The sequence below is a fragment of the Leptonychotes weddellii genome, chromosome 8 (assembly GCF_054177405.1).
Source record: "Leptonychotes weddellii isolate Sample4059 chromosome 8, ASM5417740v2, whole genome shotgun sequence".
Classification (NCBI taxonomy): domain Eukaryota; kingdom Metazoa; phylum Chordata; class Mammalia; order Carnivora; family Phocidae; genus Leptonychotes; species Leptonychotes weddellii.
The window spans coordinates 96175044-96202363 of record NC_138376.1 but is presented as its reverse complement, the minus strand read 5'-3'; the positions used below and the strand labels follow the sequence as shown (position 1 = coordinate 96202363).

At 40.4% G+C, this 27320-nt stretch overlaps 1 protein-coding gene and 1 long non-coding RNA gene across 2 annotated transcripts in view; one reads left to right on the top strand and one right to left on the bottom strand.

Moving 5' to 3' along the window:
- Positions 1–10836: 10836 nt before the first annotated feature.
- On the bottom strand, positions 10837–20759 carry HEY2 (hes related family bHLH transcription factor with YRPW motif 2). The gene is made up of 5 exons (XM_006749715.3): positions 20478–20759; positions 18443–18521; positions 18225–18308; positions 15679–15760; positions 10837–11657 (listed from the first exon to the last, which is right to left on the bottom strand). The coding sequence occupies exons 1-5, from the start codon at positions 20558–20560 to the stop codon at positions 10972–10974; spliced, it is 1014 nt and encodes a 337-aa protein (XP_006749778.1). The 5' UTR covers positions 20561–20759; the 3' UTR covers positions 10837–10971.
- Positions 20760–20965: 206 nt separating this feature from the next.
- LOC115937928 (uncharacterized) overlaps positions 20966–27320 on the top strand; it is a 218425-nt gene continuing 212070 nt past the window's right edge. The window contains exon 1 of the long non-coding RNA XR_014147929.1: positions 20966–21419. This is a non-coding gene — a long non-coding RNA (uncharacterized LOC115937928). The remainder of the gene's footprint in view (positions 21420–27320) is intronic.

Genomic DNA, 27320 nt, shown 5'->3' with positions numbered 1-27320 from the left:
AATAAATAAAAAATCTTAAAAAATAAAATAAAATTTAAAAGATTCTGTTCATACCCATCAAAGTGGCAAAAGTGAAAAAAATCTAATACCAAGTGTTGACAAGGATGTAGAACAATGGCACTCTTACACGCTAATGGTGGAAGTGTAAATTGGTGCGATAACTTTGGAAAACAATATGGTGTTATCCAGTAAAGTTGGAGTTTCCCATACCCAGCAATTCAAACCCTGAGAAATCCCTGCACAGGTGCACCGGGAGATACACAGAATGTTTATTGCAGCACTGTCATAATAGACCCAAACTGGAAGCAACCTAAATGTCATCAAGAGTAGAGTGGCTAAATATATTGTGGTTTAGTCATGCAATGAAATACTGCAGCTTAGGGAAAATAAATGGATTACAGCTCCTCTTACCAACATTATGAATCCAGAAAAATATGATTTAAAAGCAAATCGAATGCAGAATGATTCCATTTTATTTGAAGTTTTAAAACGCTAAATTAAAAATGTTGTTCATTGGTAAATATATACACAGATGGCGAACTATAAAGAAAAGCAAAGTGGTTATTCCTGGTTGATAGAAAAGAGAGAGGAAGGATTGGGCAAGAAACATGCAAGAAAAATGCTAGCCTGGGTGTACACAGTTGTTAATTCTCATTTGATTATCTATAACATATTATACTATTTTTCTCCACCAGTTCGATATTTAATTAAAAAACAAAAAGGAATGAATGATATGTTTGGGCAAACTCTTTGGGATAATGGCATGCCAGCAATATTTAGTTGAGCAAAATCTCACTCCTCAGTAGTCATAGTTTATAATGGTGCTTTTCTGTTTTTTTGTTTGGTTTGGTTTTTTTAATAATGGTGCTTTCCTAAAGTAGGGAAGTTCCAGGATTTTGAAAGTGACAAATGCGAAAATAAACCACAAGGTGGCATCATAGACGCATGTGTCTCATTCAGAAACATTTAATCCACTTGCCTTGGCAATGTTGAATATAGTTAAAATCTAGAGTTTATTGTATTCATAGGGAGCAGCAGAGGATATTTTTATTCTTTTACCTTCTTTCTTCTCATTTCATCAATTGTGCTTGATTTTACTTGCATGTATTCTGTGTTACCAGATTAAAGTTTGAAGGAAGCAATTCAAATAAATCCAACGCAACAATTACGCAGGTCCAGCTTGTGACATTTATTCATTCATTTCTCATTCAGTCATGCACTCATATAGTCATTCATTTAACCAGTATCTGCAAATATTTGTTGTTTCTTTCTGTACCAGACGTAAGTCAAAGAGGCCCTGGAGACTTAACATGAGCAAAAACATAGTCACTATCATTTGCTTTTCGCGTAGTGGTAGAGACAGGTAATAATCATATCCTTACAAATTTAAATTGCAACTGACAGATTCCGTAAGGAGAAGTATGTGATTCCACACTAAGGTTTTGAATCAGTTGGAGATGTCTGCGGAGGGATCCATCTGTTGAGATCTGAAAAATGAAGGTGAGTTACCTGGGTAAAAAGGAGAGAAAAGAACATTCTAAGTAGAAGGAAAATGTGCAAATGCTGGTAGCAGGAGAGAGCAAGGAGATTACCAGGGGCTGAAAGAAAGCCCGAATGGCTGGATGGCAAGTCCAAGGTGGTAGAGCAAGGTGAGGAGAGGTCTAAGAAGTGGGCAGGAGACAGATCTTGCGTGGCTCTTAGCCTGAGGTTAAGGATTTTGTCTTCATACTGAGAGCATGGGGGGAGCCACAGAGGAGAGCAGGTGGAACAGCGGCTTAAAGCCCATGCCCTGTCACTGGTAAATCTGCAGCTTTATCAGCGTCTAGGAAAGATTCTGCCTTAGGTGCTAGAGAGTGGCACAACTCTGTTCACCGATGTATGTGTGATTTGCTTTTTGATGGTGAAGGACATCATTTAAAGACAGTAGGATAATTTCATTCTCAGTCGTATTCATTAGATTCAAGATTTGTCTTCTAAAGAGACATGACTCCGTTGTATTTATTTTGAATCCGTCTAAAAACCATTGCTTTTGAAGATAGGAAACATAAAGGATGATTTCTTAACCAACCAATAGATCTATTCAACTCATCCACAACAAAATAAAAAGCCTTGGCATCTAAAATATAAAAGGTATGAAAGAAAATGTTTATAATCCTGTTGTCTCAGAAAGAACCATGTATTAGAAATCAGGAGATCTGGGTCACATGACTGTGGGAAAGATGATCTAATGTGGTTGGGCCTCAGTTTTCTTCTTCTGTAAAATGAAGCACTGGTCTAGGTTATATTCTTCTAACTCTGAAATTTTGGAAATCTGCAAATTTATTTATATAAAGCAAAATGTACAGGCAAATAATGTAATGTAAAGAGAACAGGTGTTGGGGAAATACCTTGGTATGAATTTGAATAAAGGTGTGTGAATGGGACTGAATGAGACTTATTTTGGATCTTAAGACATTTTCAATAAACTAAATTTGAATAAGCTACACTACCATTTATTGATAGTGTACTATGTACCAGATCTTATGAACATTATCTCACTTAATCCTCAGAAAATTCTTGTGAGATAGGTGTTGTTTTTTAATCCTATTTTACTAATTAAAAAACAAAGCTTACACAGATTCAGTAATTTGTTCAAACTCACACAGTTAATGCATCTCAAGATGTATCTTGATCTGTCTGATTTCAGAACTTGTCCTTTCAGTCATTATACTATTTATTATATGTCTTGAAGAGTTGAGATTTTTAAAAATGACATATATATTGAGTAAAATAGAGATAAATTTACTAGAATCACAAATATGGATTTCAAGTTATTTATAAGTGATCTGTTGAATAAGTACCAAGAATTTTAATAAGCTCCCACATCTTAAAACAAACAAAACTGCTTATTTAATGAATTAAACATGCACTATCCTGGATATGGCTGTGAAGTTGCACTATTACTAAGCAAACCGTCTCTTTGTCAGTATGTTTTTGCTGTATCAGTCAAGGATACGCTTGCAGAATTTTAAGCTATATATTTAAAAGGAACAATTAGACAAATAGCTTCCATCACTTTTCTCGCTATGTCATATCCTGATGACAAACAATGGTGAACTTTGTTTCTCCTTTTGTCTCAAACTCCTGATACCCAGAGCAAGGAAGCTGCCTGCCAGACCTTGTCGTTTGGAGACGTGGCTAAATGCATTTATATTGAGTTATTGCTCCTGTGTTGTCTGTAGCTCCCACTCTTAAGCATGCTTGAGGTTTGATGATTCACATCAAACGGAATTGTGTTCTCTGTTGTGAGAACTGGTCAACATTGGACAGATAATTCATCAGTTTATTGCTGGACCCGTTGCTATGATGGTCATGGTCAGGAGGCACTTGCTGTTTCAATCTATTCCTTCGATGCAACACATTTGCCGTAAGCCTGCTCAATGATTCAGCTGTGATGGACTTATGGATATCTTTGGGGTAGGGGTGCTTACTGAACCTTGAAAGGGGACACAATGGCCCCTCAAGCCTCCTTACTGTAGGAGTAAATGATGTTTGTCATCAGAGGTAATGCTTGCCTACCGAGCTTGGCCGTACCCTCATCTGATGGTCACCAGACTATATGTGGGTTTGATGATGTTACTACACCCAGCCATTTTTACTGTGCTATGCTTATCTTTCTGACAGAAAGATTCAAAACAACAAAATAAATCTAGCAGGGGCTGCTTGTGAGACAAAAAAAAAGTGGCTGGCTTAGTTCCTGTTTAGGAGGGGGCCTGTGACTGTGACAGAGAAATGTGTTATGACGAGAGTAAAATATGGTCTACGTCCTTCTGTGTTTTGCCCTCCTGACTGTGAGCACATCTCTGTCATCTTGCCAGACCCCAAGGGAAGCCTATTTAAAGCAGGCATTCTGGGGTGGACTGGCTAGAACAGAGAAGAGGCCAGCCATTGCTGGCCCAGGAGAAAGTCGACACAAACAGCTACACAAAGTGCTAGTTGCTAGTTGGATTGTTTTGGTGAAAAAAAAAAAAAGTCTTTATGTTCTCTGTAATTAAGGGCAAGGTTTAAAAAGAAGTGATGAAAGATCTAGGAAGCAGAGTTTTACAGTATGGTAAATAATATTCAGCTTGATAGCTTATAATCACAAAAGGAGAGGTTAACTCAGTTAAAATACTCAGTTGTTTTAGGAGTTTATGAGCAATTTAAAATTTATCACCCCACTTGTACAAGTGAGACATTATGACTAATAGCCATTCTTTCCAAATACTTTTTCTTCCACATGAGAAAACATGACTTTGTTATCACTGCTGTGAAAACACAATTACAACTACAAAGCACACTTAAAGCAAGAAACTTTAGAGTCAACTTGCCAAAGATACTCAACCTCATTCTATCCCTTAAAAACAAAACAAAACAACAACAAAAAACCTTAGAAGGCAGTCTACTACATGCATATCCATTTCATATGTATGAATCTCTTCACTCCCACAGACTAATAGATTGACAACCAAGGTCAAGGAAACAGAATATTCAGTTCTCAGAAGACTAAGAAATTAGAGGCATATAAAAATGCCTCTGGTTATAAGATTTTTAAAAAACTATACACATATAAACTGTTAAAGGCTTTGGAAAACATGCTTAACTGTAGGCCAAAGCTTTAAGGCTAGTTCAAAATCCCTTCCTGATAATAAGAATTGTTATAGTGGATGGGTTACTGGGCAAGTCTTCCTAGGCCAAATGACGAGTATTGTTTTATGACATGATGGACCTGGAATATATAAGTAATCAGAATGATCCAGCATTCTCTCCCACCCCACCCCCCATCCACAACCTCTTTTACATCCAGTGGGAGACTGGGGGTTTTTATTTTCTTTTCAAACTCAATTTACTCAGATACCTCATCTTTTTTTTTTTTTTTTTTAAGTTTTTATTTATTTAAGTCATCTCTACACCTGATGGGCTCAAACTCACAACCCCAAGATCAAAAGTTGCATGATCTTCCAACTGAGCCAGCCAGGAGTCCCCAGGCACCTCGTCTTAACACTTCACCATTTTCCTTTGCTTTTGCCAACCACCTTGAATGAGATTATAGGATATTCTTTGGTAGCCATTACTGAGGGTCAAGCTCACTGATTAAGGTAAGGTAGGTATGACCTGCTTGAAAGTTGAAAGTTAAAACTAGAAAACTGCCAAAACTATTTCCTTTTATGCTGTATGATGGAATAAAGTGGGGTTATTCTTTTTTAAAATCCTTTCATATATTAAAAGGGTAAGATGGTAGAGGCTTTTATGCTAATACGATAGACAGATTTACTCTTGTCAATAATTCAAAGTGATTCCAGGCAGGTTGAAATATTCTTGGTTAGTCTGAGTCTGAAAAAGCAGTGTCAAAGCCATAGCCTAGAGGTTCAAAGGTATGGATTGAAGAATCAGACAAGCCTGGGTTGAGTCATAGCTCAAACTGCTAGGTGTGACCTTGGGCAATTAACCTCTTACTCTCCAATTCCTAATATGCGAAGCAAAGATAATAATATATGCATTCCATAGGACGGTTACAAGGCTTAAATGAGACAACAGATTTCAAACACTTAGCATAGAATTAAGCACAGAGAACAACTGAACAATATTTGCAGTTAGTATTAACATGTTTTCTTTATTAGACCTGTGACTTAGGTGGGTACCAGTTCTCAGTTATAGCAGAGGACCCAATTCCCTGACCAAACCCATTCCTGTCTGTTCCTTTGAAGTTGAAAGGGAGGGAGAAAGTACCACCTGGTACCTGGGGAACCATTTCTCATATGCCTCTGGCCTCTCATACAAGATCATCGGTGTAAGCTAAGGGTTTTTTTTTATTTTAAATTCTCCCATCTGAGTTCTAAGACTTATCCTTCCAAAGAATTTGAGCTATAGTCACAGTTTATGATGTCATATTTGCTGTAGTGCTTTGTTTTAGTTGCTGAAATATTCACAACCTCAGTTATTGCTTAGATCTTAAAAGAATTACAAGGGGAAGTCAAACTCCATTCTTCAGCAAAATGCAGAACTGGGAATAGTCCCATTGGGCAATAAAAACATGAAAAGCTTCAAAAATATATCTATCTTTAGCTCATTAAGCTTACAAAGTCAACCCAGATTCATAATTTGACCAGGACCCTATCTTGATGAGGTATTTTTTTTTTTTTTTAAAGATTTTATTTATTTATTTGAGACAGAGAGAATGAGAGAGACAGAGAGCACATGAGAGGGGGGAGGGTCAGAGGGAGAAGCAGGCTCCCTGCCGAGCAGGGAGCCCGATGCGGGACTCGATCCAGGGACTCCAGGAACATGACCTGAGCCGAAGGCAGTCGCTTAACCAACTGAGCCACCCAGGCGCCCTTGATGAGGTATTTTTAAAGTAAGCTAAGTCAGACACATTTTAATCTCTATACATCTCTAGTCTTGGACTTTTTTTTTTTAAGATTTTATGTATTTATTTGAGAGAGAGATCACACAAGCAGGGGGAGCTGCAGGCTCCCCACTGAGCAGGGAGCCGGACGCAGGACCTCAGGGTCGTGACCTGGGCTGAAGGCAGATGCTTAACCCAGACACCCCATAGCCATGGATTTTTACAATTGCATTGAAGTATGTTATTATACTACACTATTGCCTCAGATCCAAAATGTACCTTTTTTTTTTTTTTTTCATTTTTACACTCTGGAAATTGGGATGTCTTATGTTCAATAGGTAATATTCTGTTGTGGTGGTTCTTTTCCTTGAAAGCTGACCTTAAGCCAATAGTGTATTTTGCAACTGATGGAGTCTTACACTTAAGGAAATTGCTTTGTGATGATAACCTAAGGTGATTACTCTTACTCTGAATGCATGTAATGATTGGAAAAGGAACGAGATGATTATATACAGAAGATAATCCAAAAGGCTTCATTAAGATTTATGATACATATGTACATGTGGGTCACTAGGGCCATCACTCTAGTTAATATTTGGCCTTTTTTATGTTTCAACTTACTTTAAAATCCCTCAGATTTGTTCAAATGATAGGATTACCATATTTGCAGTAGCAAAAGATCCCAAAGAGACCAACAAGCCTCTCCAACTAGTTCTCAGAAACCCTCACTCTCATGGCACCTCCTTCTTTTGAGGGCCCTTGTGAATAGCGAGAGTGAGCCATACCGATCACTCTCGGGCGATAGAAGCGCGTTTGCATGTGCTGCTGCATGCCCTTCGAAACTTAACATGTACACACTTAAAATTGGTAGTTATTCAATAAATACCTTCTGGTTCACTGATGTGAAATACAGAACTGTGTTTTAATTAGCGCTGAAATACATTTCTAGGCCCAAGATGGAGCCGTTCCTGCCCAGGTGCTATATCAGCAAATGGAACTTTAGCTAACTTTTGAGTCCCTGTACATGTTCCACTTGACCAGAAATGCAGTATATCCAGTTAGCCAATCCCCCAATGCCAGGCCAACTCTGGGCCTTCTCACCCTAAACAAGGTTGATTGTGTAACCCTGCCAATCAGATATTTTCCATTTTTCTCTTCCTTGTTATTCTTTATCCTATAAAATCTCCCTGCCTTCTGCCCTATTTTGCAGTTCTCCAAAAGGAGACTTCTTCATGAAGTATTACAGTTTGTTTGTATTGGCTAAATTGTTTCCTTTGTTTTTTAACATTAGGTATGCATATAGCTTTTAACATTGGGGGAAAATGAAATTTCTAAAAATGTTCCTTTTTCCTTTTATCCTACCAAAAATCCCTTGAATTAATTTTGGGACTAACTCTGGCATAAATAAAAGCCACCCACAAATTAAACTTTAAAAGTTCTTCTCCCCTTGGACCATAAAAACTAATTTTTTTCTATTTTGGAAGCAAGCATGAAAATTAATCACACCTAAAGGTGGGACACCACTTTCACAAAACATTGGATCTGCGATGGGAAACAGTTGTTAAAAAGAAAAAACAGGCTCAAAATGGAGTCACTTGTGCAAGCCCCACATCAGCAAACCAAGACTTACTATCTAACCAAATTGCAGTGACCTTTAACCAGTCAATTTGGAATTAACCCATCAGTACCAGTGAGGTCATCTGTGTCACAGACCCCCCACCCCCAAGGAAGGTGACCTTCCCTGAAACAATCCACTCTTTGTTACAAACTTCCTTTTTCAGCCCCCTTCTGCCTATAAAAGCCTTCCATTTCATATGGCTTCTTCCAACTCCTTTCTATTTGCTAGATGGGATGCTGCCCAGTTCATGAATTGTTGAATAAAGCCAATTTGGTCTTTAAATTTACTTAGTTGCATTTTGTTTTTTAACAGTGTACTGTGATGTTAACAGCTGAGGATGTGAAACATTTATCAAGAAACAATTAAATTCACATGACCAAAATTATGGACAACAATTAACTTTAGGAACTATGACAACCTTTAGCAACTATGTAGGAATTTGTTTTGCAAATATTTTAATCATTTAATTGGAAAAATAACAACCCATATGTAACTGAGAAGGAAAAAATATAAGGAAAAAACAAAAAGGACAAGAAAGGGAGGAAAGGAGGAAGAAAGAGGATTTATCTTAAAATATTTAATCAAAATTAAAAATAAAAATTCCTGATCTCTAAAATGGTTTACATTCCAAAAAAGGAAAAGAAATTCTTTGAATGCTGACATTACAACAGGCACAGAATCAGTATTAGATCTTAAAATAAGAATTATTTCTATGCCTATTGTCCACAAATCATGATTAAAAAGCAAACTTCAAATACTACTAAATTCATTTTCTTATTTACTACCTAATTCCATCAGAGCTAATTGAAGATACAATAACCACAGAACTTACAGACAGGAGGAACAAAGTGACCTGTTTTTGCTCATTTTTTTTTAACCACTTATAGACAAAAATTAGAAAAACGATGTAACTTTTCAAAACTAAAATAATGTAAGAAACCTCGCACTCTTTCCTTTAACTGTGAGGATAACTGATATGAATAAAAAACATTCTTTTTTTATTCTTTTCTTATGTTTGGCCCAAAAGCTTCAGGAACTGAAATAATCTCTTCTAGGCTTCACTGAAGAGGGAGAGATATGTGCATAATTTCTACAGCATCAAAACAAAGTTTCATTGAGGTAGGTACAGAGGATTTATCATCAAGAAGCATGTATATGCTTATCACATATGCATGTGATGTTTTAAAAACCCTCTACAAACGTTTTTGAGTTACAAAATGTATGACACATTCTAGCTTATTATCCTAGGTTCAGTTTACCATTATTTGGAGTTCTTATATTTGCACTTTTCCAAGAACCATGGTTAAGAATAAAAGGCATAGGAAACTGATCACTTCCTGTCTCCAATAATGTCATACCCGCCTATGCTTAACTGATTTACAAGCTCAGATAAATGTTATTTTCAGGCAAGCTGTGAATTATATTAATTATATTAAATGACTCTGAAAGAGAAAAAGAAAAGCCATGGCTTAAACTGTTAATGTAAGAAGGCCTTGCTTGAAATTCATGTCAACTTTCCATTCTGCAAAGCAACTCATCCACATAAAAATAGTCAAAAAGGACTTCATTTAATTAGTGATATGTAGACTTCTGCATAGAAAAAGGTTACAAAGTAATGCAAAAAAGACTGGGTACAATAATTTTAAACAAATATTTAAAAAGTATAATTTTGCATAATGTTTAACATTCTCATGTTTATTGCTTTCTCCACACAGCAGAGAAATGAAGTGCATAATAATACATGCTGTGTCTTTATCTTTCAAACATAAAATCTCATGTACTCAATTTTAATGTATTAAGAGATTACTTTGTCATTAAACAGAATAAAAAAAACAAAAGAAAAACACCATTATGTAGCACTAGTCTAGGCATGAACAAAAATAATTTATGTACATCCCATTGCATACATTCATCTTGATTTGGGATCAAATGCAATCATAAGCTTGACAAAGAGCTTTTAAAAATCGTGGCTTTTCTCTTCCCAATGCTCTATCTCTGTCTCATCACCTCCAGAAATGCAACTTTTCCCAAAGGGTGACGAGAATAGATATTACACATTATCAGGACGAAATGAAGAGGGTAAGTATGTAAAAACAGTCCAAATGAAACAATAAATTAACCTAAACTTTTACAAACTGGAGAATTTTCAAGTTGGCATGAATCAAATGGGCACATGGTAGGCAACTGCTTTTAGGTGCACTCTCTATATAAATGCATGGTTTACATAAAGAAGCACCATATTTTGAGCCATGAAAAAAGTGCCTGGGGGCTTGCAGGCAGGGCAGAAATGGTTGTTAATCTGAGCACTGATGGAATAATTGCTTATACCAATGCATTGCTAAATGTCACCACTTGGCAGGCAAGTCTGTACAAAGAAAGCAAACTAAGATAAAACTAGGGTCTTTCAACTTGAAAATTATTTTCAGCAATCCTTTTGGCGAATAAAACCTGTTGGTTTCAACACAGTACTCTTCTCTGGCACTGTATTAAAATGTCTGCAGCCTAATATAAGACTTCTGTCCCTTTCCTTTCTTAACCTAACCTCTACGCTCTTCTTTACTTGTGCAATGTTATATATTCAGAAGAAAACTTTACTAGCTCAGGCACTTATGAAACACGAATTTTTTTTTTTTTCATCTAGTTTAAAGAGAATCCAGTCAGGACTTCCCTCCCCCCCCCCCTTCCCCCAATTCAGACATACTGATGTACTGCTGGATGATACAGTCCATATATCTTCCAGGAAACTTCTAAATGAATACAAGTGTGAAGTTTTCAAAAGTTGCTGATGTCAGTTACCAAGCTGCCCTAAACAAAACAAGAGAAAAAAGATAATACCACATTTCCACTTGTGAGGTTTGTGTCTCAAATAGCTTTATTGTTCCTTTGTGGATCTGTAGACATCTGTATGGCTACTTTCAGGGTGCAGAGGTTTAAGCTGACTCGGAAACGAAGGACATTCGGTTACCATTGCAAAAAGTTCAGTGAAAACTTAAAAAGCTCCCACTTCTGTCCCCCAGGGTCGGTAAGGTTTACTGTTTGTTCCACCGCTTGTCTGCTGCGGGCTGGACGTGGCCGACACGGTTAAGGGCGGGCTGATGGCTGTGGCGGCTGCCACGGCTGCAGCTGCGTTAGGGGGAAGCATGGGGAAGGCCCCCGCGAAGGACAGAGGGAAGCTGTGCGCCGCTGCGGTGGCCGCGGCCGCGGCCGCGTGGACAGTGGCGGAGAGGGACAAGAGGGAGGTGGAGAGAGGCGGCACGCAGGGGGCTGCGCTGCCCGTGGCCGGCATCCGAAGGGCGGAGTCGGCGTGGGCGAACGTGGCCGTGAGGAGGGTGGAGCCGTGGGCAGGAGGCACTTCCGAAGCGGTGGAGAGGCGACAAGGCGTAGACTCGGACGCGTGGAGTCCGTTGGGCTGGAGCAGGGCCGCGGGGAGGTGGTGGAAGGCTGCCGCCCAGTGGTGCGGGTGCAGGGGATGGTGGTGGTGGGCCAGAGAGGACGTCATGGCCGCCGCCTCCCGCTGCGAGGCACACGTGCTGAGATGAGAGACCAGTCGCACCCGCAGGGGGTCGGAGGAGTCCAGGCCCTCCACGGAGCTCAGGTACCGGGCCACTTCCGTTAGGCACTCCCGGAAACCAATGCTCATGAAGTCCATGGCCAGAGCGTGTGCGTCAAAGTAGCCTGAGAGGGGGTCGGAGCAAGGGGGGGGGCAGGAGGAGGGAGCGAGAGAAAGCGGTACAGTGACTATGAGTAACCACCGACTGTGCTTCCCTCTGTGCTTCCGAAGAGTCAAGGAGAATGACGACCCTTTCTGAAAATGTTGCCAGTTACTTCTGGTTGTAATTGTTACAGAAGAAAGTATACTTTGCAATTCACATGTGTGACAACACTAGCAATGCTATATACTACAGTTCTTGCAACTAAATATCACAGCGGGGAAAAGTAATTAAGAACATCCACGTTTCAATACTTCCATTAAAAAAAACAAGGGAGGGGGGGCCTCTCCTTTTGTACTGTGGGATAGTGAAATTCCCTAGTAAACTTTTTCACGGTCGTACAGGATTTCAGTCCCTCTGTCTCTGTCGCATGCGGTGGAGATTAAAGGGTTATTCTGAAACAGCCGCACTCTTGGCATTTGTAACAGATATGAAATGCATCTTAGCAGCTTGAGGACTTTCTTTAAATATGTGCTAGAATCTCTTAATAAATTCATAAATGCTTCTTGACTGTTGTTTTTTTTTTTAGCAAATTACTTGTATGAAAAATTTGATGAAAACAAAAATTTTTTTTTTTTTAATTTGGGGGTTACTAATTTGAAGATCTTATTTTTCTATCAGGCAATATAAGGCTGCTTTACTGATATGAGATTACGATAACTCCTCACTTTCCTAAAATTCAAAGATACCTTTCCTTTACTGGTTAGCTTATATTTTCCTGGCATCCACCCAAGAAAAAACTGTTAATTTTTCAGTGTGTATGCATGTACCACACCCCTCCCACACCTAAGGTTACAACCATAAAAATGGCTGGAGCTGAGTCACATTTATGAGAATCCCTTTTTATCCAAATGTAGTACATTAGATAAAAAATAGTAATGTATCATTATTATCAGTGCCAATTTAGGGTAGAATAATAATCAGACATTTGGGGGAAATGTCACCACTCTGAGTGACCTCTAATGTGTACAAATGTATCCTTTTCAGATTCTTTCTCATTTGCAACTTTTTTTTTTTTTTTTAGCAATTTTCAAATTAAAAATTTATTCAGCTTTGGGATATGGGTATACAGAAATGAAAAATATTACAAAGTTATTTTTACCTAAGGCATTTAATGTATTATCTTTTTCATGTTTCTGCAGATCCAAGTATTACCTGTTTCATTTATCATCTACTAAAAATTAAACCATCTTAATGTGTAATCAAAGCACTTTGGAAAATAGAAGTCACAATATTCAAACTCCTAAAGCTATTATATCAACAGAAATATGGAAGTCTCAAAAAGATATTTGGGGCAAAAATACACACCATTAAAACAGTAACAATAACAGCACAAAGCTGATATAAGAGAATATCATGAAATGTGGAAGATCAGCAACAGAAATAGTTATCATCCCAGGACTTCAGCTTAGATAGCAACAAAATCCCTGGGATTAAGAGAGAAAGCTCTTGCTGAAGAAGACGCCTCCATAGAAAGAGTTCACATGAGAACCCTCAGCGTTCTTTGTCGGGCTTTTCAGGCTTCTAATTTTCATGAGAGAAGGATCAGGCTTCTAATTTTCATGAGAGAAGGATGGATGTAATCCAACAGAAGACAGAGTCCAGAAATACAGAGGGATCTAGAAATTTAGGTTACTCTACTAAATTCTCTTTAGAAGACACTGCAGTACCAAGACACACTGTAAAGAATGGACCAACAGAATGGGAATCCCAGGGGCTTCCAAGAATTTTCATGAGTGGGCACAAAGTGATTGAAATTTGTGATTTGCCAGCTTTGTGTTGTTATATATGGCTGAGTTCTCTGTTGCGTATTAAGGAATATAAATTGTGTAATTCCTATTCTATTGCTGAATGCAGAGGAAAATGATGATGAGCAGCTGTCCCCTAGGAATAATCTTGGGCCAATAATGAAGGCACATGGGTCCATATCACTTCCTCTGTGCCATCACTAATGTATGGCTTTAAGTGAATAAACTCACAACAACCTTGTGAGGTAGACACTATCACTGTCCTCATTTTACAGATGAGGAAACTGGGGCTCAGCAGGGGTTAGTAGTTTACCCAAGTTCACAGAGCTAAAATATGGCCGAGCTAGGATTCGAAACCAGGCAACCCAACTGCAGAGTCTGTGTCCTTCACCACTACACTGTGAGGCCCCACAGCAGCTGTGAGTCTTGGATGATGTGAGCCCCCACGGCCAATCCCTCCTCTTCAAGGCCCATACTTCCTCCTGTGCGATGACCTCTCTGATGACTTGGCCATCAGGCAACTTGTACGGAGCTTGCTTGGAAATATCTGTTCATAAACTATTCTGGGGTGAATTTTAGGGCTGTTCAGGTAGCCAAGAATAGCAACCAAGAATGGAACTTAGTTTTTACAATAAGGCATAAGAACAGTATTCCTCTTTAGAAGTATAGCGCATGCCAAATATTTGAAACCCTGGTAAGAATTCTTAGCCTTGTGAACAACACCAAGGGAGGCAGAACAGTCAGACTGCTGTTCCTGCACCATCACCAACTCAATCAGTCTACTATCCTGAGGTGGCAGGTGCAGAATCAAAATCATGGGGCTGCAGGGGCTTTAGAGCTCAGAATGCTAGTGTAGGCCTCACAGTGCAGCAAAGCACTTCTGTCGTGGGTTAAAGGCAAGGCAATGGCCAAGCTAGGCTGGATCACTGGTTTCTACGATTTCATCCAGTTCTCTTCTCTATTATGTAAGAGTTTTTGCATCCTATGCTGAAGGTTAATTTTCATGATAAGAAATCACAATTCCGTACCTATTCAGGATGGTTTCTAGAGAAGGTGCAACTGAGGTTTAGTCAAACCATGGGGGCTTCTCTTTACGTGATCACCGCCCCTCCCCGCACACCTGATACAGGTAAAAGAGAGTAATGCCAGGGCTGATGTTCCACAGGTCCTTGGCAGTATGGTCACATTGGAGTTAAACAGTGAAGTACTTCCACAGCAATTGGTAAACGGCTATTTCCCTCCAGTGCCTTGCCCCTGCTCCGATCTAGGGCAAACTGTGATACTATGTAATGAAAGGATAATGCTGAGCAGAGAAGCTGCCAGGGTTGAGGGCAGCACTTAGCCCTCGTGGTGGTAGTCTCTCCCTACCCAGTTGTCAAATACATTAAATAACAAAAGACTCTTGGTGAAGGTGACTAGCAAAGGCCTGCTTGAAGAGTGAAAAAGATACTAAAGGGCAAAATCAAGTCTGAGTAATGTGTGAGAAGAGGGATCATGAAATCTGAATGAATATTACAGCTTTCAGGATCGCAAGTCTATTTTTAACGTGACATGAGGGGTCCATCTCTGACCTCTGGATGATTCTTTCCTAAATCACTATCTAGTACAGAAGACATCTATCTCTCCAGGGCCCTGGGCCCAGGATACCTGTCCCTGCTTGCTCTCTGCAGGAATGACTCTGCTCCATTAATAGTTTTCAGTACAGAGATTCACTACCTATAGTTCAAATGTTCTGTCTGGTCTAAACCCAAGATCAACCAAAATCTGAAAACAGTGAAGATAATTCTAAAGTCAATTCCTTTGGAACGGCTGCATTAGGTTGAGTCCTAGTCTTGATTTCGGGGGTATCAGAGGATGAGAAAGAAGAAGAGAAAAAGATTGCCTTTAACCTCCTGTTTATGTTTGGATGTTTGCGTGTTTGTTTTGTCTTTCTGTACAGACTCCAGCATGTGTTCCTGAGGTCCCAAACAAATCTCTGACCAGGCTGCTGTGAATGAAGCTTTACTCCCACAGTATTATGAAAGCAAACACAAGCCCAGGGTCAAGTGCTTCTTTTGTTCCGGAAGTTCTTTCCCACGAGTTCAATCCTGCCACTAGCATTGATTTCCACAGCTTTAATCTGGGACCTCCTATCTCAGCTTGTTAAAGAACTGTTCAACTATGACTTTCCTATAATCTTAGGGGGGAAAATGAAAAGAGACAGGTGGCAAGGGGGTAAAAATGAAGTCACCTACTTACCTTTACCCCCAGTTGCCTGAAGCATCTTCAGATGATCTACTGTCATTTGCAGTATTTCGGCTTTCTCTAACTTTGCAGATCCCTGTATAAACAAATAACAAAGTCTTAGAAGTTCTATGGAAACTGAATTGGAACATTTTACACTGGATTTTCAATATTCCTTTTCATTAGAAAATTCTAAGTTTAAATTTTTTCACAGAAACATCTGAGTTCTTGGCAAACTTTACATATAAACAATAATTACTGTGTCACACCTCATGACAGATATTGGCCAATTTATCTTTTAAAGACTAAAAGGTATAACAAATAATTTTTTAATCATAAGAATAATTATACTCCTGGGCGCCTAGGTGGCTCAGTTGGTTAAGCGACTGCCTTCGGCTCAGGTCATGATCCTGGAGTCCCTGGATCGAGTCCCGCATCGGGCTCCCTGCTCAGCAGGGAGTCTGCTTCTCCCTCTGACCCTCCCCCCTCTCATGTGCTCTCTCTCATTCTCTCTCAAATAAATAAATAAAATCTTTAAAAAAAAAAAAAAAGAATAATTATACTCCTAAGATCGCTCCACTAAAACAATTATAATCGCAAAAATCTCAAACCTTGCATCTAATCTCTACCCTCTATTTCATTAGGGGACATCTAATAGCCTTATATAATGCTGCAGTTCTAGATCAGTTGAATCCCACTCTGAAGGATAAAGAGACAGGATCTTAGCAAATTAGATTTTTCAAAAATAAAAAGTTCTAATAAGTCTTTAAGGCACACCCTGGTAAGCAGAAACAAAAAATAAAAAAGGGAAGACTTTTAAGGGTTTTTTTTCCAAAAATTACCAGCAGGTGTCACTGTGAGTCCCAATATCATAAACAAGAAAGCATAATTTACTACCTATCTAGTAAGCATCAGAAATGCTTAAAGATATTAGAACACTTTAAAATAGTTCTTAATAAAATATCTTGGAAATATATTTATATGTCCTACTTTTTAAAATCAAGCAACCTCTGGAAACCAACTGAAATACAGATGTGCCACCTTGAACTGCCTCAGAGGACTGTGGGTGGCTGCTAATTTCCTGGAAAAGCTAAATAATTAAATCAATATGTCTTTTTGAAAAGGAAACTGAAGTTTTTTTCAGGTTCCTATGCTCTACTTGTTTTGTGAAAATTATCAGCACCCTGTACATGGTGAGAGTGCCAGAGTTATTTAAACTGCTAGAAAGAACACTCTTCTAATCATACTGTGACAGGGCCAGCTAACTAGGATTGGTAGCCAAGCTTGGCAAATGGGAAAGCCTGTGTTTATGGTAACTAACTGCCAAACAACTGAGGTTTGCTTTTAAGGTTTGTTTTAAGTCGACATTTAAGAAAAAAACCCTAACAAACTAAGGGGGAAAAAAAATCAAACTGACTGTTCTTCATAACTGCAGAGATTTCAGTACTCAAAGTGAAAATGCCAATTACTGATATTTTCATTTTCAGCCTATTGTCATTGAAAATGTTACTAATCAAAACTACAATTTCCATATTACATTTAGCTTATCAAAGGCAGTTTCAGCATATAGGTATCTTTTTTCTCTCAGAAATGTACAATCAAGAGCATATTACATCTTGTACTTCTGTCAATTTGCAGTACCTCCATGAAGATGTACAGTAGTTTTAGTGAAAGTGACAAATAACAAAATTGCAGTTTCTGGATAATTTCCAAGGGCTTTGTAGGGCTTGCTGTATAGTTGTGGTTCATGAAGTAAACAACAAAATAAACAAACAACTGCTGCCTTATACCCTATTTGAATTAAATTGAAAGTATTTTCAATAGCATACGATGCCATATTCTTTGAAAGATGCTCTTAGAAATCTGTGCTATTAGCCATTGTGGCAAGAGATATAAAACTTTTCCAAAACGACAAAGGAATATTTAAACATTTGGCTTCTTCCTTTTCTAAGTGTGCAAAATCTTTTTTTTTTTTTTTGTAAAGGAATACCTTGAATTCTGAAAAAGGAAATTTATGGCTAGTTGTATTTTTACCAAACTTCCAAAAAGATGCCCCAAATAGAACACTGTTCTATTAATCCAGGGATTAAAAATGAAACCAAGTGATTTGGTAAAAAAATTTTATTGGTATTATCATAGGAAATAAAGCTAGAGATGTTACTTCCTGGACTTTGGTTATTTTTAAAAGCATTTTTTTTTTTAACCGTTTGACACAAAAATGAAATTTCACATGGTATATTTTTTAAAAGAGTAAGACATACAGCTCAGTTTTAAATAAAACCACTACTGGTCTTCATAGAAAGAACAGAGAAAGCATGAACACTGTTACTCTTAAGGGAAAAATAAGCTGAAGAATGGAAATGTTTTTCAACTTCATGATGGATTATGTTTTTAATAGTTTTGCCACAACAAAGCATTTTATTGAAATAGCTGCTCTGTGCCAGATCAGGGCACATACACCATTATTTTAATGAGCTTTAACAAGAACCCACATTCCCAGATGAGAGAATCAGATTTTTTTGAGCCTTTTGGTGGGGTGGTCAGGGGTAAGGGTAGCTTACTTGTTTTTCAAAAGCAGTTGGCACCAGTCGTCTCAACTCAGATAAACTGTTATTTATTCGATCTCGACGCCTTTTCTCTATTATCTATTCCAAAGGAAGCAAAACAATAACAAAAGTTTTTGAATACACAAATGCTAAATTTACTCTTAATGGAAGAATACAACTGTTACACATTAGGCTGCATTACATGAAATAAAAAGAAAAAAAAAATCACATACCCCTCTCCTTTTCTTTCTTGCCATAATCTGAGATGTTGTTGTTGGGGAATTTGATCTAATCACAGAGCTAGTACTTTGCCTATGAAATAGGAACAGTATGTCAGGTGCTGCATTATCATAACAATGGTTTCTTCTGGGTGCTTCATGGCATCCATTAAATATTGAGTGATTGCACAGTTCAGTTCTGTGTTTATTCTTAATTCCTACTTTTAACATACTTTGTTTTCAGTCCTTATATCTACTTTCAGGTAAGAATCATGCCCTCCCCCCCCTTTTTAACAAGTCATCCAGACACCAAATCCATTTGCAAAAACATCTCTAAACTTTTAAGTCTTGCAGTGAAAAACTTACGAGCAGTCAGAGTGAGAAGTCAGTTATTAGTACTTCCTAGTTCCACTCATAAAAATTTCTTAAAAATCAACTAATCCCTAATAGCATCCCTCCTCCAACCTCCGGTCAGACACACTAAACAAAGCAAAGCTATTTTAAAATAAAGGCCATGTTTAGCACCACTATCAAACAGATAGACAGTCATCACATGTCAAACTGTTGTCCCTAATGCAATCTTCAAAATAAAAAGAAGTTATCTTACTATTTCAAAACTTCAGTCAGTCATATCTCACAACAGGAAAAAAAATGACAAATGTAATGTTTTGTATACTAATCTTCCAAAAGAATGCCCAAATTAAATATGCCACTGATAGGGAAATTAAAATGAGATTAACCACTAGGTAAATGTTTTACTTTGAAAATGAAACTGTAGGTATCTCCTAGTCTTCAGCCTAAGCTTAAACCTCTAGAAGCTGCAATCCATCTTGAGTTTACTAATGAAAAAATATTTTGTATTGAAAATTCAATCAAATCATTATTTTGTCACTTACAGCTTTTGCCATCCTTTCTAGTTTGTACATGTTTCTCTTCATAATTCATGGATACTATGCTTCTTTATGTTCTCAAATTCTCCAGATTCCTGTTATTTGTCCTCTTTCATTTTAGGACTGTTGCACACACCAGGTTCTTATTACCTCACCTTCTCACTTCTGGATCTTATTTCTGAATTAAGTGTCCCCCTCAGTCCCACCCCATCCCAACTGGTTTCGGCTTTCACATGACTTCTGTTTTTCAGATCTCATTTTTTAAGATGACGCACACTTTAATAATTAAAAAGATCCTTCGCAAGCAACGTTTCATGTAAATATCTCTGCTGTTGCCGATTTCACGCTTTGGTTTGTACTTATTAGAATAACGATGTGGAAAGAAAACCAGTTTTCCAAAGGTAGGAAGAATTTTGCTCTTTGAGTGACAGCTGCAGATAAATAATTAAGGAGCTTGTGGGGATGCCAATTAGAAGCAATTATCATTTGACCCGCCTTGGCATTAAAATGCCTCGGTAATCTCCCTCTGTCACTGGAAAGTAGAGGTCTGGCTTCTGTGATCACGACCCCGATCTTTTCCAGACTTAAGAACAAGCAGTCAAAGAGATGATCTATGCCCCAAACGATCCTTACGTCTGTCACTCACTCTCCCGTCAGGCCACTCACACATAGTCAACCTGGAAAGCTCAACCTACTTGGCCTTAAAATTGCAAATTGCTTTAATTTCTCCAAAAGGCAAATCATCTTTTTAGACTCTTGAAAAATAAAAAATATATATATCAATCTGTTTCTCTCTTCGCCTGGCCTATCCTGGAAGTGCTCCCGCAGTTTCAGTGGCGGGGGCGTCGCCCGTCGCCAGCGCCTCCCTGTCCGCGCTCCCAACGCTGACAGCCGGGGACCCTCCCTCGCCAACTCCTGCGCTGTGGTTCAGTCGCGTCCCCCTTCCTCTCCGCCCCACCCCTGGTGTGAAAACCGACATCCCCCGCCCCACCCCAACGCACGCTCCGTGAGCGCCCACCGCTCAAAGTTTCTCGGGCAAAACTTTCCCCGCTTCGTTAGGACGTCGCGGAGAGGAGCCTCGGGACTTCCAAGGAGCCGCTCGCGCACAAAACTCCCCGATGCCTCGGGCTCCGGGCAGTTCCCGTCGAGCCCGCGCTCACCCCGAGTAATTGTTCTCGCTTCCCACGTCGATGGTCTCGTCCATGTCGCTCTCGGAGGTCGTCTCCTCGCAAGGGCGCTTCATCGCGGCGAAGACGGCGTGGGGAACAGCCCAGCCCGAGCCACCAACGCGGAGCGGGGCGCAGCGCCCAGGGGCCCTGCCAGCCTCCTCCCTTCCTCCCTTCCTCCCTCCCTCTTTGGGTCCGGGAAGGCGCGGCTCCCGCGGCGGCGCGGTCGGCTCCTCGCGGCTGTTTCCCACGCCGCAGCCGGGATCGGCCGCAAGAACCGGCGCCGGCCACGCCCCTCCGCGCGGGCGGGGCCACCTCGCCCGCCTCCCGCGCGCAGGCCCCCGCCGCCCCGCCGGGTTCCGCCTCCTCCGGGTCGGCGTGGCCTGCGATTGGCTGGGGCGGAGGGGCGGGGCCGCGCTCGCCAATGCTCGCGGCGAGCCTCCTGCGGAGGCGTGGGAACGCTGCCTCGCACCTAGGGTCCGGGAGCTGCGCGCAGGCGGGAGAGGCAGCGGCGAGCGTGAGCGCGAGGTTGATAGCTCCAGCTAGGGCAGCACGCGGACGTGGGCGCGGGCGCGGCGGGGGAGGACCGTAGAGGGGCGGGCTCCAGACCTCGGGTTTCGGCCCTCCCTCGCACCCCTCCCCGCAGTCTGGCGGTGAAGTTTCTGTCTTGTGTTTAAAGAATAACCCCAAGCGCGTGGCTGAGTGTGAGCGAGCGTGTAGTGACGTTGGGAGGCGCCGTGGCTTAACCGAACCGCCCCACTCGGCTGTCCCTTGTCTGGACCAAAACTGCTGACTGGCTGACCCTGAGGGTCACATTTGCCCTCTGGGGTTTTTGAAAACCTTAAATCAAAGTTGCTTTTCTCCCTGGCAACTCCCAAGGCTGCTTTCGCGGCCTCTGGGCTGTGGACAGATAAGGACGTGAGTTTCCCCGACCAGGTACTTAACCGCTGGCTGTCTGAGGGTCTGAGCCCGGCTACCATGTGACGTTCGATTTGCTCTAAATCAGTTATTTCCATCTGGCCACGGGGGCTGTGGATAGTAGACTGCGCTGAGTAGACCGTGAGCCGGAGTTATGTCCGCTCTGGTGGCAGGAAAGACTAGACCGCAGGTATTTCAGGACACAATTTTAGTAGTTTTTCAAGTTCGAGTTTTTCGGGCTTGGATTATCCAGATGATGGCAATTCTCCATTCCCCTTGGTGTGTGTGCAGTCGTAGCGGTAGAGTTAATGAGAATTCCGAACGTGAAAAAATTCGCGCTTGGAAATTCAGTTTGTTTTCTAAAGTACGAATTCGTGTCCAGTTTTTAGAGCGTTGGACAAGGTGGGTTGTAAAAACTACAGAAGTGCTTTCAAAACATGTTTTCTAGCGGCTCTTTGCGTGTGTTGCGGTACTTGAACAGGCTACGCCAAGGTGCCTCAGCGAGGGCTGGAGCTGAGCAGACCGAGCGCGAGAGGCGGTGTGGGCTCGTAGGGCCCCGAGCCGCTGTACCGCGAGGCGGGCGGCGGGTTGGTCGCGGTCGAGCCGGAGACTCGTTGCTCCGGGACAGCTCCGTGCTTTCTTTAGTGGAGGAGAAAAGGCTTTGAGAAAGGGGCGTCTGTCATTCATCATAACCGTCCGCCACGGACGGATTCCGGATTTTCCAGGGATCTGCTTAGGGCGTCCCATTGACACTCCATTCTGTCCGCACACAAGACCGGCGCGGGGCGGGGAGGCGGAGAGGAAAGGATGCGTCGGGAAAAGACTGGGCCCGGGCGGGGGTTGGGCGGGGGAGAGCGGGAAGGACTTGCAGCCAGCGTGTTAAGCCCTCATTAAAACACAAAACCCCCTTCCCCACAAGCCCTCGTCTCTTTTGTGCGGTCCCCGCCGCGGTGCCTGCAATAACCGTGTGAACAGAAACCCAAAACGTTTCATCCTGACTTCTGAAACTTAACCTCGGGCAAAGCACACAGTCGGCGGGGGCCGGGCAGGCCCTGGTGGGCTGGACCAGGTCAGCTCAGGACGCCGGGGACGCGGGGGGGTGGGGTGGGGGGAGCAGTGACCCCCCAACTCGGCTGCCTGCCTCAGGGTGGGTACCCAGCCCGCGAGGGCCTCTGCTCATCTGAGGGCGCTGAGCAGAGCTGAGCCGGCCGGCTTCCCACGCGCTCCGACCTCCCCCGACGTCACCCGCTCCGGATCCCTGTAGCTCTGCAGTGCTGAGCCTAACCGGCGGGTCGCCCGCCCCACCTCCAAGGAGGATGTGCCAATGGCCAGTCGGCTCGGGCCACAGGTGAATGCGCTGCACCAGGCCTGGCGTGAATTCAACCTTCACAACTTTCAGTGAGGGATGCACGTTTTTCTGAAAGTGAATGCCTACAAGTGCAATTAACGTTTGCCACGCGAGCAAATAAACCCGCGCTTCCAAACGCCGGAGGCAAAATCTGAGATCGTCATTGAAAAAAATTAAGAGTTCATTCTCACTATATTAGTGCATTTGATTACTATAATTGTGAAAAATTGCAAAGAGGGAAATGGTTTGCTTGCAATAAACTAGCAACTGGTTATAATTTTTCCATATTTGTCTTTGAAGACTTAACTGCTGTAACGTGTTATAAAGAAAAATACAGCAGGGACGTTCGAAAAGCACACGCGGATTTAATGTCGCTTACAAAAATTTTTTTAAGCAAAGAGGGTCATATTTTAAAAAGTGTTTGGAACAGTGCCGGCACATGGTAAGCGCTATATAAGTCCTTTAAATAAACAAGAATGCATAGGGCAAAAGACCTCGGTGTCAAAACAAAAACCACTACCAAAAGAATAATATGCTCACTTATCTGCAAAATAATCGCAATTAGGCAGCACGGGATTTTTCAATTAGGTCTTTTATTCCCCTCAAGTATGCCATTTGACTATCCCCTGGTTAGGCATCTTGTCTGATCTATCTTCCACTGAAAGTAACTCTCGGGTCAAAGGAAGAAACGGGGAGGATCGCCCCGGTTTACTTAGAAACGGTTGTGGATTGTGGATTGTCGGGGGAATAGAGGGGGATGGAGAGGTGGCCTATGCGGAGAGAAAGAAAAGAGAATGAGAGAGCGGTGGGATTTCAAGCCTCATCACCCCTCAGCAACATCCTTTTCAGCGAAAGTTGGTTGAAGGCTTACTAAGAGCCCCGGCAGAAGAAAAGATGTCCGCGCACAGAGCAAACCACGGGCTCTTTCCTTTTCAAAGATTTGTACAATGAGATAATGAGACCGAAAGATATGAGAGACTTCCCTAGAAACGAAAAGCCATTAAGAGAGAACGTTCAGGACGAGGATCTAAAGGGAATGGAGGAGGGGGTAATCTGCCGTCTTCCCGAAATTGGTCATCTCGCCCATGTTTTGTGCTTATGTGATTTAACTCACTTAAAGGCGTGGGAGTGAGATGTCGAATGCCAAGATCTGGAAACATCAGACTCAATGGCCTTGATCCCCCTTCCCCAACTCTTCTACCCATTTAATTTTGCAGCTGTTTAAATTACAATTTTTGTACCTGTGTTTCTAAGTATGGCAATCTTGACCTAGTTTTATATTGTCCCACAAAATTTGGGTTTTCTTGCACAGATTAGTGAAGTGCTTACTTTGCTGTAATTCTAACATTCCCCTTGCACCATTTAGGGAAGGAACCTAGGATTTAAAAAAAAAAAATCTTCTTGGTCTGCTTTTTTCTTCCTTAGAGCTCTCTAATGTTTCAAGATCAATTGTCATACACTTTGCTATTTGTAACTTCTCTGAATCCTTTGAGATGCTCCTTAGGATTACTTAAAAGGTATCTGCCATTCCAATGTTTGGCTTCTCTTAGAAAATCACCAAGGCATGACACCACTTTAAAAAAATGTTTTAACTTGGTTGTCAGTGAAATTATAGGCAGCTCTGTTATGTAAAGACTATGTTAGTCTGAGAAGCCTGTGTGCACATAGTTCAAATTGAGAAGTCCAATTTTGGGCCTATCTGAAATACATATTATAGTTATTTGCGAGCTTTCTCTTGCAAAGGGAAGACAAACAGGTTGCCCTGAAAAGTGGTAGTCTATTTGCAATTGCTGGGGCAGGTGACAAGCACATGCATCTGTGGGCAGTTTTGTTGGGCTTCCCTCCCTGACTGGAAGGCTATTGTGAGCTGGCAATGTTTTAAAGTGTGTGAAAAAGCTGCACCCTTGAGAGTGGAGGCCAAGGGCAAGATCCTTGTAAATTTTAATACCTTTCTCAACATCAGGCTGGCAGAAGGCAAGCCAACCTAGGGTCACGTAAGACAGGACACATATTAGCAAGCCAGTAAAGTAAAACAAAGCAGAAAGCAAGGGCAGATGTAGGCCCACCAACCTTGAAGTCAACTATAAAAGGGAACTGCTTTACTGGTTAACAATTATTCTTGCCTGGTCACATAAAATGCATCATATTTCTTGGCTTACCCCAATAGGTGCTACTTATTTGTTACATCAAAAACTCTGAGGTAGGAAATCTTAGACCCAAAGCCTCCTTTCTTCGAAGTTAGAATGTTTAAATTGATCTCTGCTACTAAGGGGTAATTTATTTAAAAGCTTTTATTTCATTAATAGTGTTACTGGTTTTTAGCACATGCCCAAGAATGAAAGCTGGTTTTATTGTTGGACCCTTGAGGAAAAGGTTGTATAATTAAGTAACTAGTATTCCATATCCCTGTAAGCCACATTCAAAAGATAACTACACTCACTCTATCAACTTCTTTGTGAGGGTTAAATTGATATTGGCAGGCTTTTCTTTCAAAGAGATTCTTTTAAATTTCTGTTTTCTTGAAGTTGGTTTGACTGGAATTTTTTTTCCTCTTTAAGGATACAGTTAGATATATTCACTTCTCTCATGAAAATAATCTTTTAACTAACCTCATCCGCATCCTCTAGAGTAGGGCCTGGCAGGCAGGGTGTGCACAATAAATGGTTTGAACTGAAATTCTTTTGAAATTAATGAACTTCCTGCTTCTTTCCACATATATAGAATTTAAATACATTGGCATAATAAAATAGCAAAAAACAACCATGAATTTAAAAGCTAGGAAAGCATTTACTGTTAATGGGAACTTAGTTTAGCTCTGAGCTTCCTGGCAGCCAAGTCAGAAAGAAACACAGTGAGTTTTCTAATTCTTGTAACCAGAAAAGAGGAAGCACATCTGTTTTTCAAAAAAGAAAAACTTTATCCAGTAGCTGAATTCTAAAAGAACTGCATGACCGCTTTGTTCACAGACTTTAAAATTTTTATTTTATTGAAAACAGTTATTTTCTTTGTCTAAAATTTTCTTCCAAGTATTTGTATTAATTACAACATGAACAATAGCATTCATATTATGTGTAAATGAAGACAATAGTTTATCTCCTAATAGCTGAATAAGCCATCTACTAAGCTCTCAAGTTTAATTAACTGACATAAATAGGACCAGTACCTCAAAGAGTTACAAAAATCTGGATTCTCCATAGGAAAGTGTCTGCTTCTAGTTTTAGAAAAAAAATTTAAATCAAAGATTCCTGGAACTGGTTGGTTGGCATTATTTGATGAGAGTGAAAGAAAGAAACACTATAGGTTTCTGAAATATCAAATGCTGTGGAAAAGTTTAAGAGTAAAATTATTTCCCACTAGAATGCAAATGAACACCTATATTTCCTTAACACTTTCACTGGAAATTTTATTAGATGTGTGCACATTTTATGCCCTTACTGCTTATTTTAAAATTGATAGATGACTTTATGGGGAGGGGAATTCTCCTAGATTGGAAATAAGTTGCTAATTTTAGATTTTCTGTGGAAAAAAAATAACAGGCTATTTCTGGACCTTCATGCTTTGCAAACCTATTGAAGTACATACTTTGTGAGAAACAGAAAAATAGCAAGTTTTTTGTTTTTTTTTTCCCCCAAGACAGGACTGTATTTTTCTAGCGGATATGAGTTTAACTAACTCTGGGGATCTGTTGGTTGAAAGGCAAAACACAGAAGTTTTAAAATTTTTCTGCCTATGGCCTTCAAAATAATTTAATGTAATAATGTATTGTGGGCATTGGAGATAGATATATTTTTTAGAGATAGATTTTGGTCTTAAGTAATAGCTCATTCTATTTCTAGGAAATGAATACTTAAAAAAAATAACAGTTCTCTTAGGAACTGCAACATTCATCAAGACAATGCAACCTCTTTGAAAACAAAATGTCATGGTGCTTAGCAGAGAGCAAACATGCTCAGCTGCAGGATGGAAAGGGCTGTGTACTGTACCTTGAATATGTAAGAAAGGTGCATCTTGAATATGTAATAAAGGCGTTTCCATAGCACTTTTAATCTGAGAATCCTAGGGCATTAGTGAATCATGTATGAATCAAAACTCAGAGCGTTGTAGGGTTTACTTGTCAAGGCTGGCTATCAGGATTTTGCTAGAATAGTCTCAACAGGAACATTAATAAAGTCTGAAAATAGGTCAAGATATGAATAGCAAATAGAAAACCCATACAAATGTTGTTTATGGGCGCTTAAGTGTTTATCCATCTATAAGTAGATAGAAGTGTCTATATACAGATACATGTACAAAGCACAAAATAATTAAAAGTTTTTAAATTGACATGCCTTGATTGTTAGTATATAAGAGGCTATGGTAATACCTGGTACAGACCAGTAGTTCAAGTCAGAGAGGAAATGCTGCATTGCATAATTAAACCACCATTTGTAAAAAGGAATTTGCAAATTTTGTAGGTTTTGTATTTTCTCTATTTCTGAAAATTGCATTCATTATATTTAAGTTTATTTTAGATACTGAAATACCTTATCTTTTGTCTATTCTATCATCTACATTTTTAAATCAGTTTCTTC

Coding starts and splice junctions, on each gene's coding strand:
- HEY2 (XM_006749715.3), bottom strand. CDS start 20,560: ATGAAGCGCCCTTGCGAGGAGACGACCTCCGAGAGCGACATGGACGAG. Junction 18,309..18,442: donor CAAGAAAGAAAAGGAGAGGG/GTATGTGATTTT, acceptor CCTTTGGAATAG/ATAATAGAGAAAAGGCGTCG. Junction 15,761..18,224: donor CAACTGCTTTTGAAAAACAA/GTAAGCTACCCT, acceptor TTGTTTATACAG/GGATCTGCAAAGTTAGAGAA.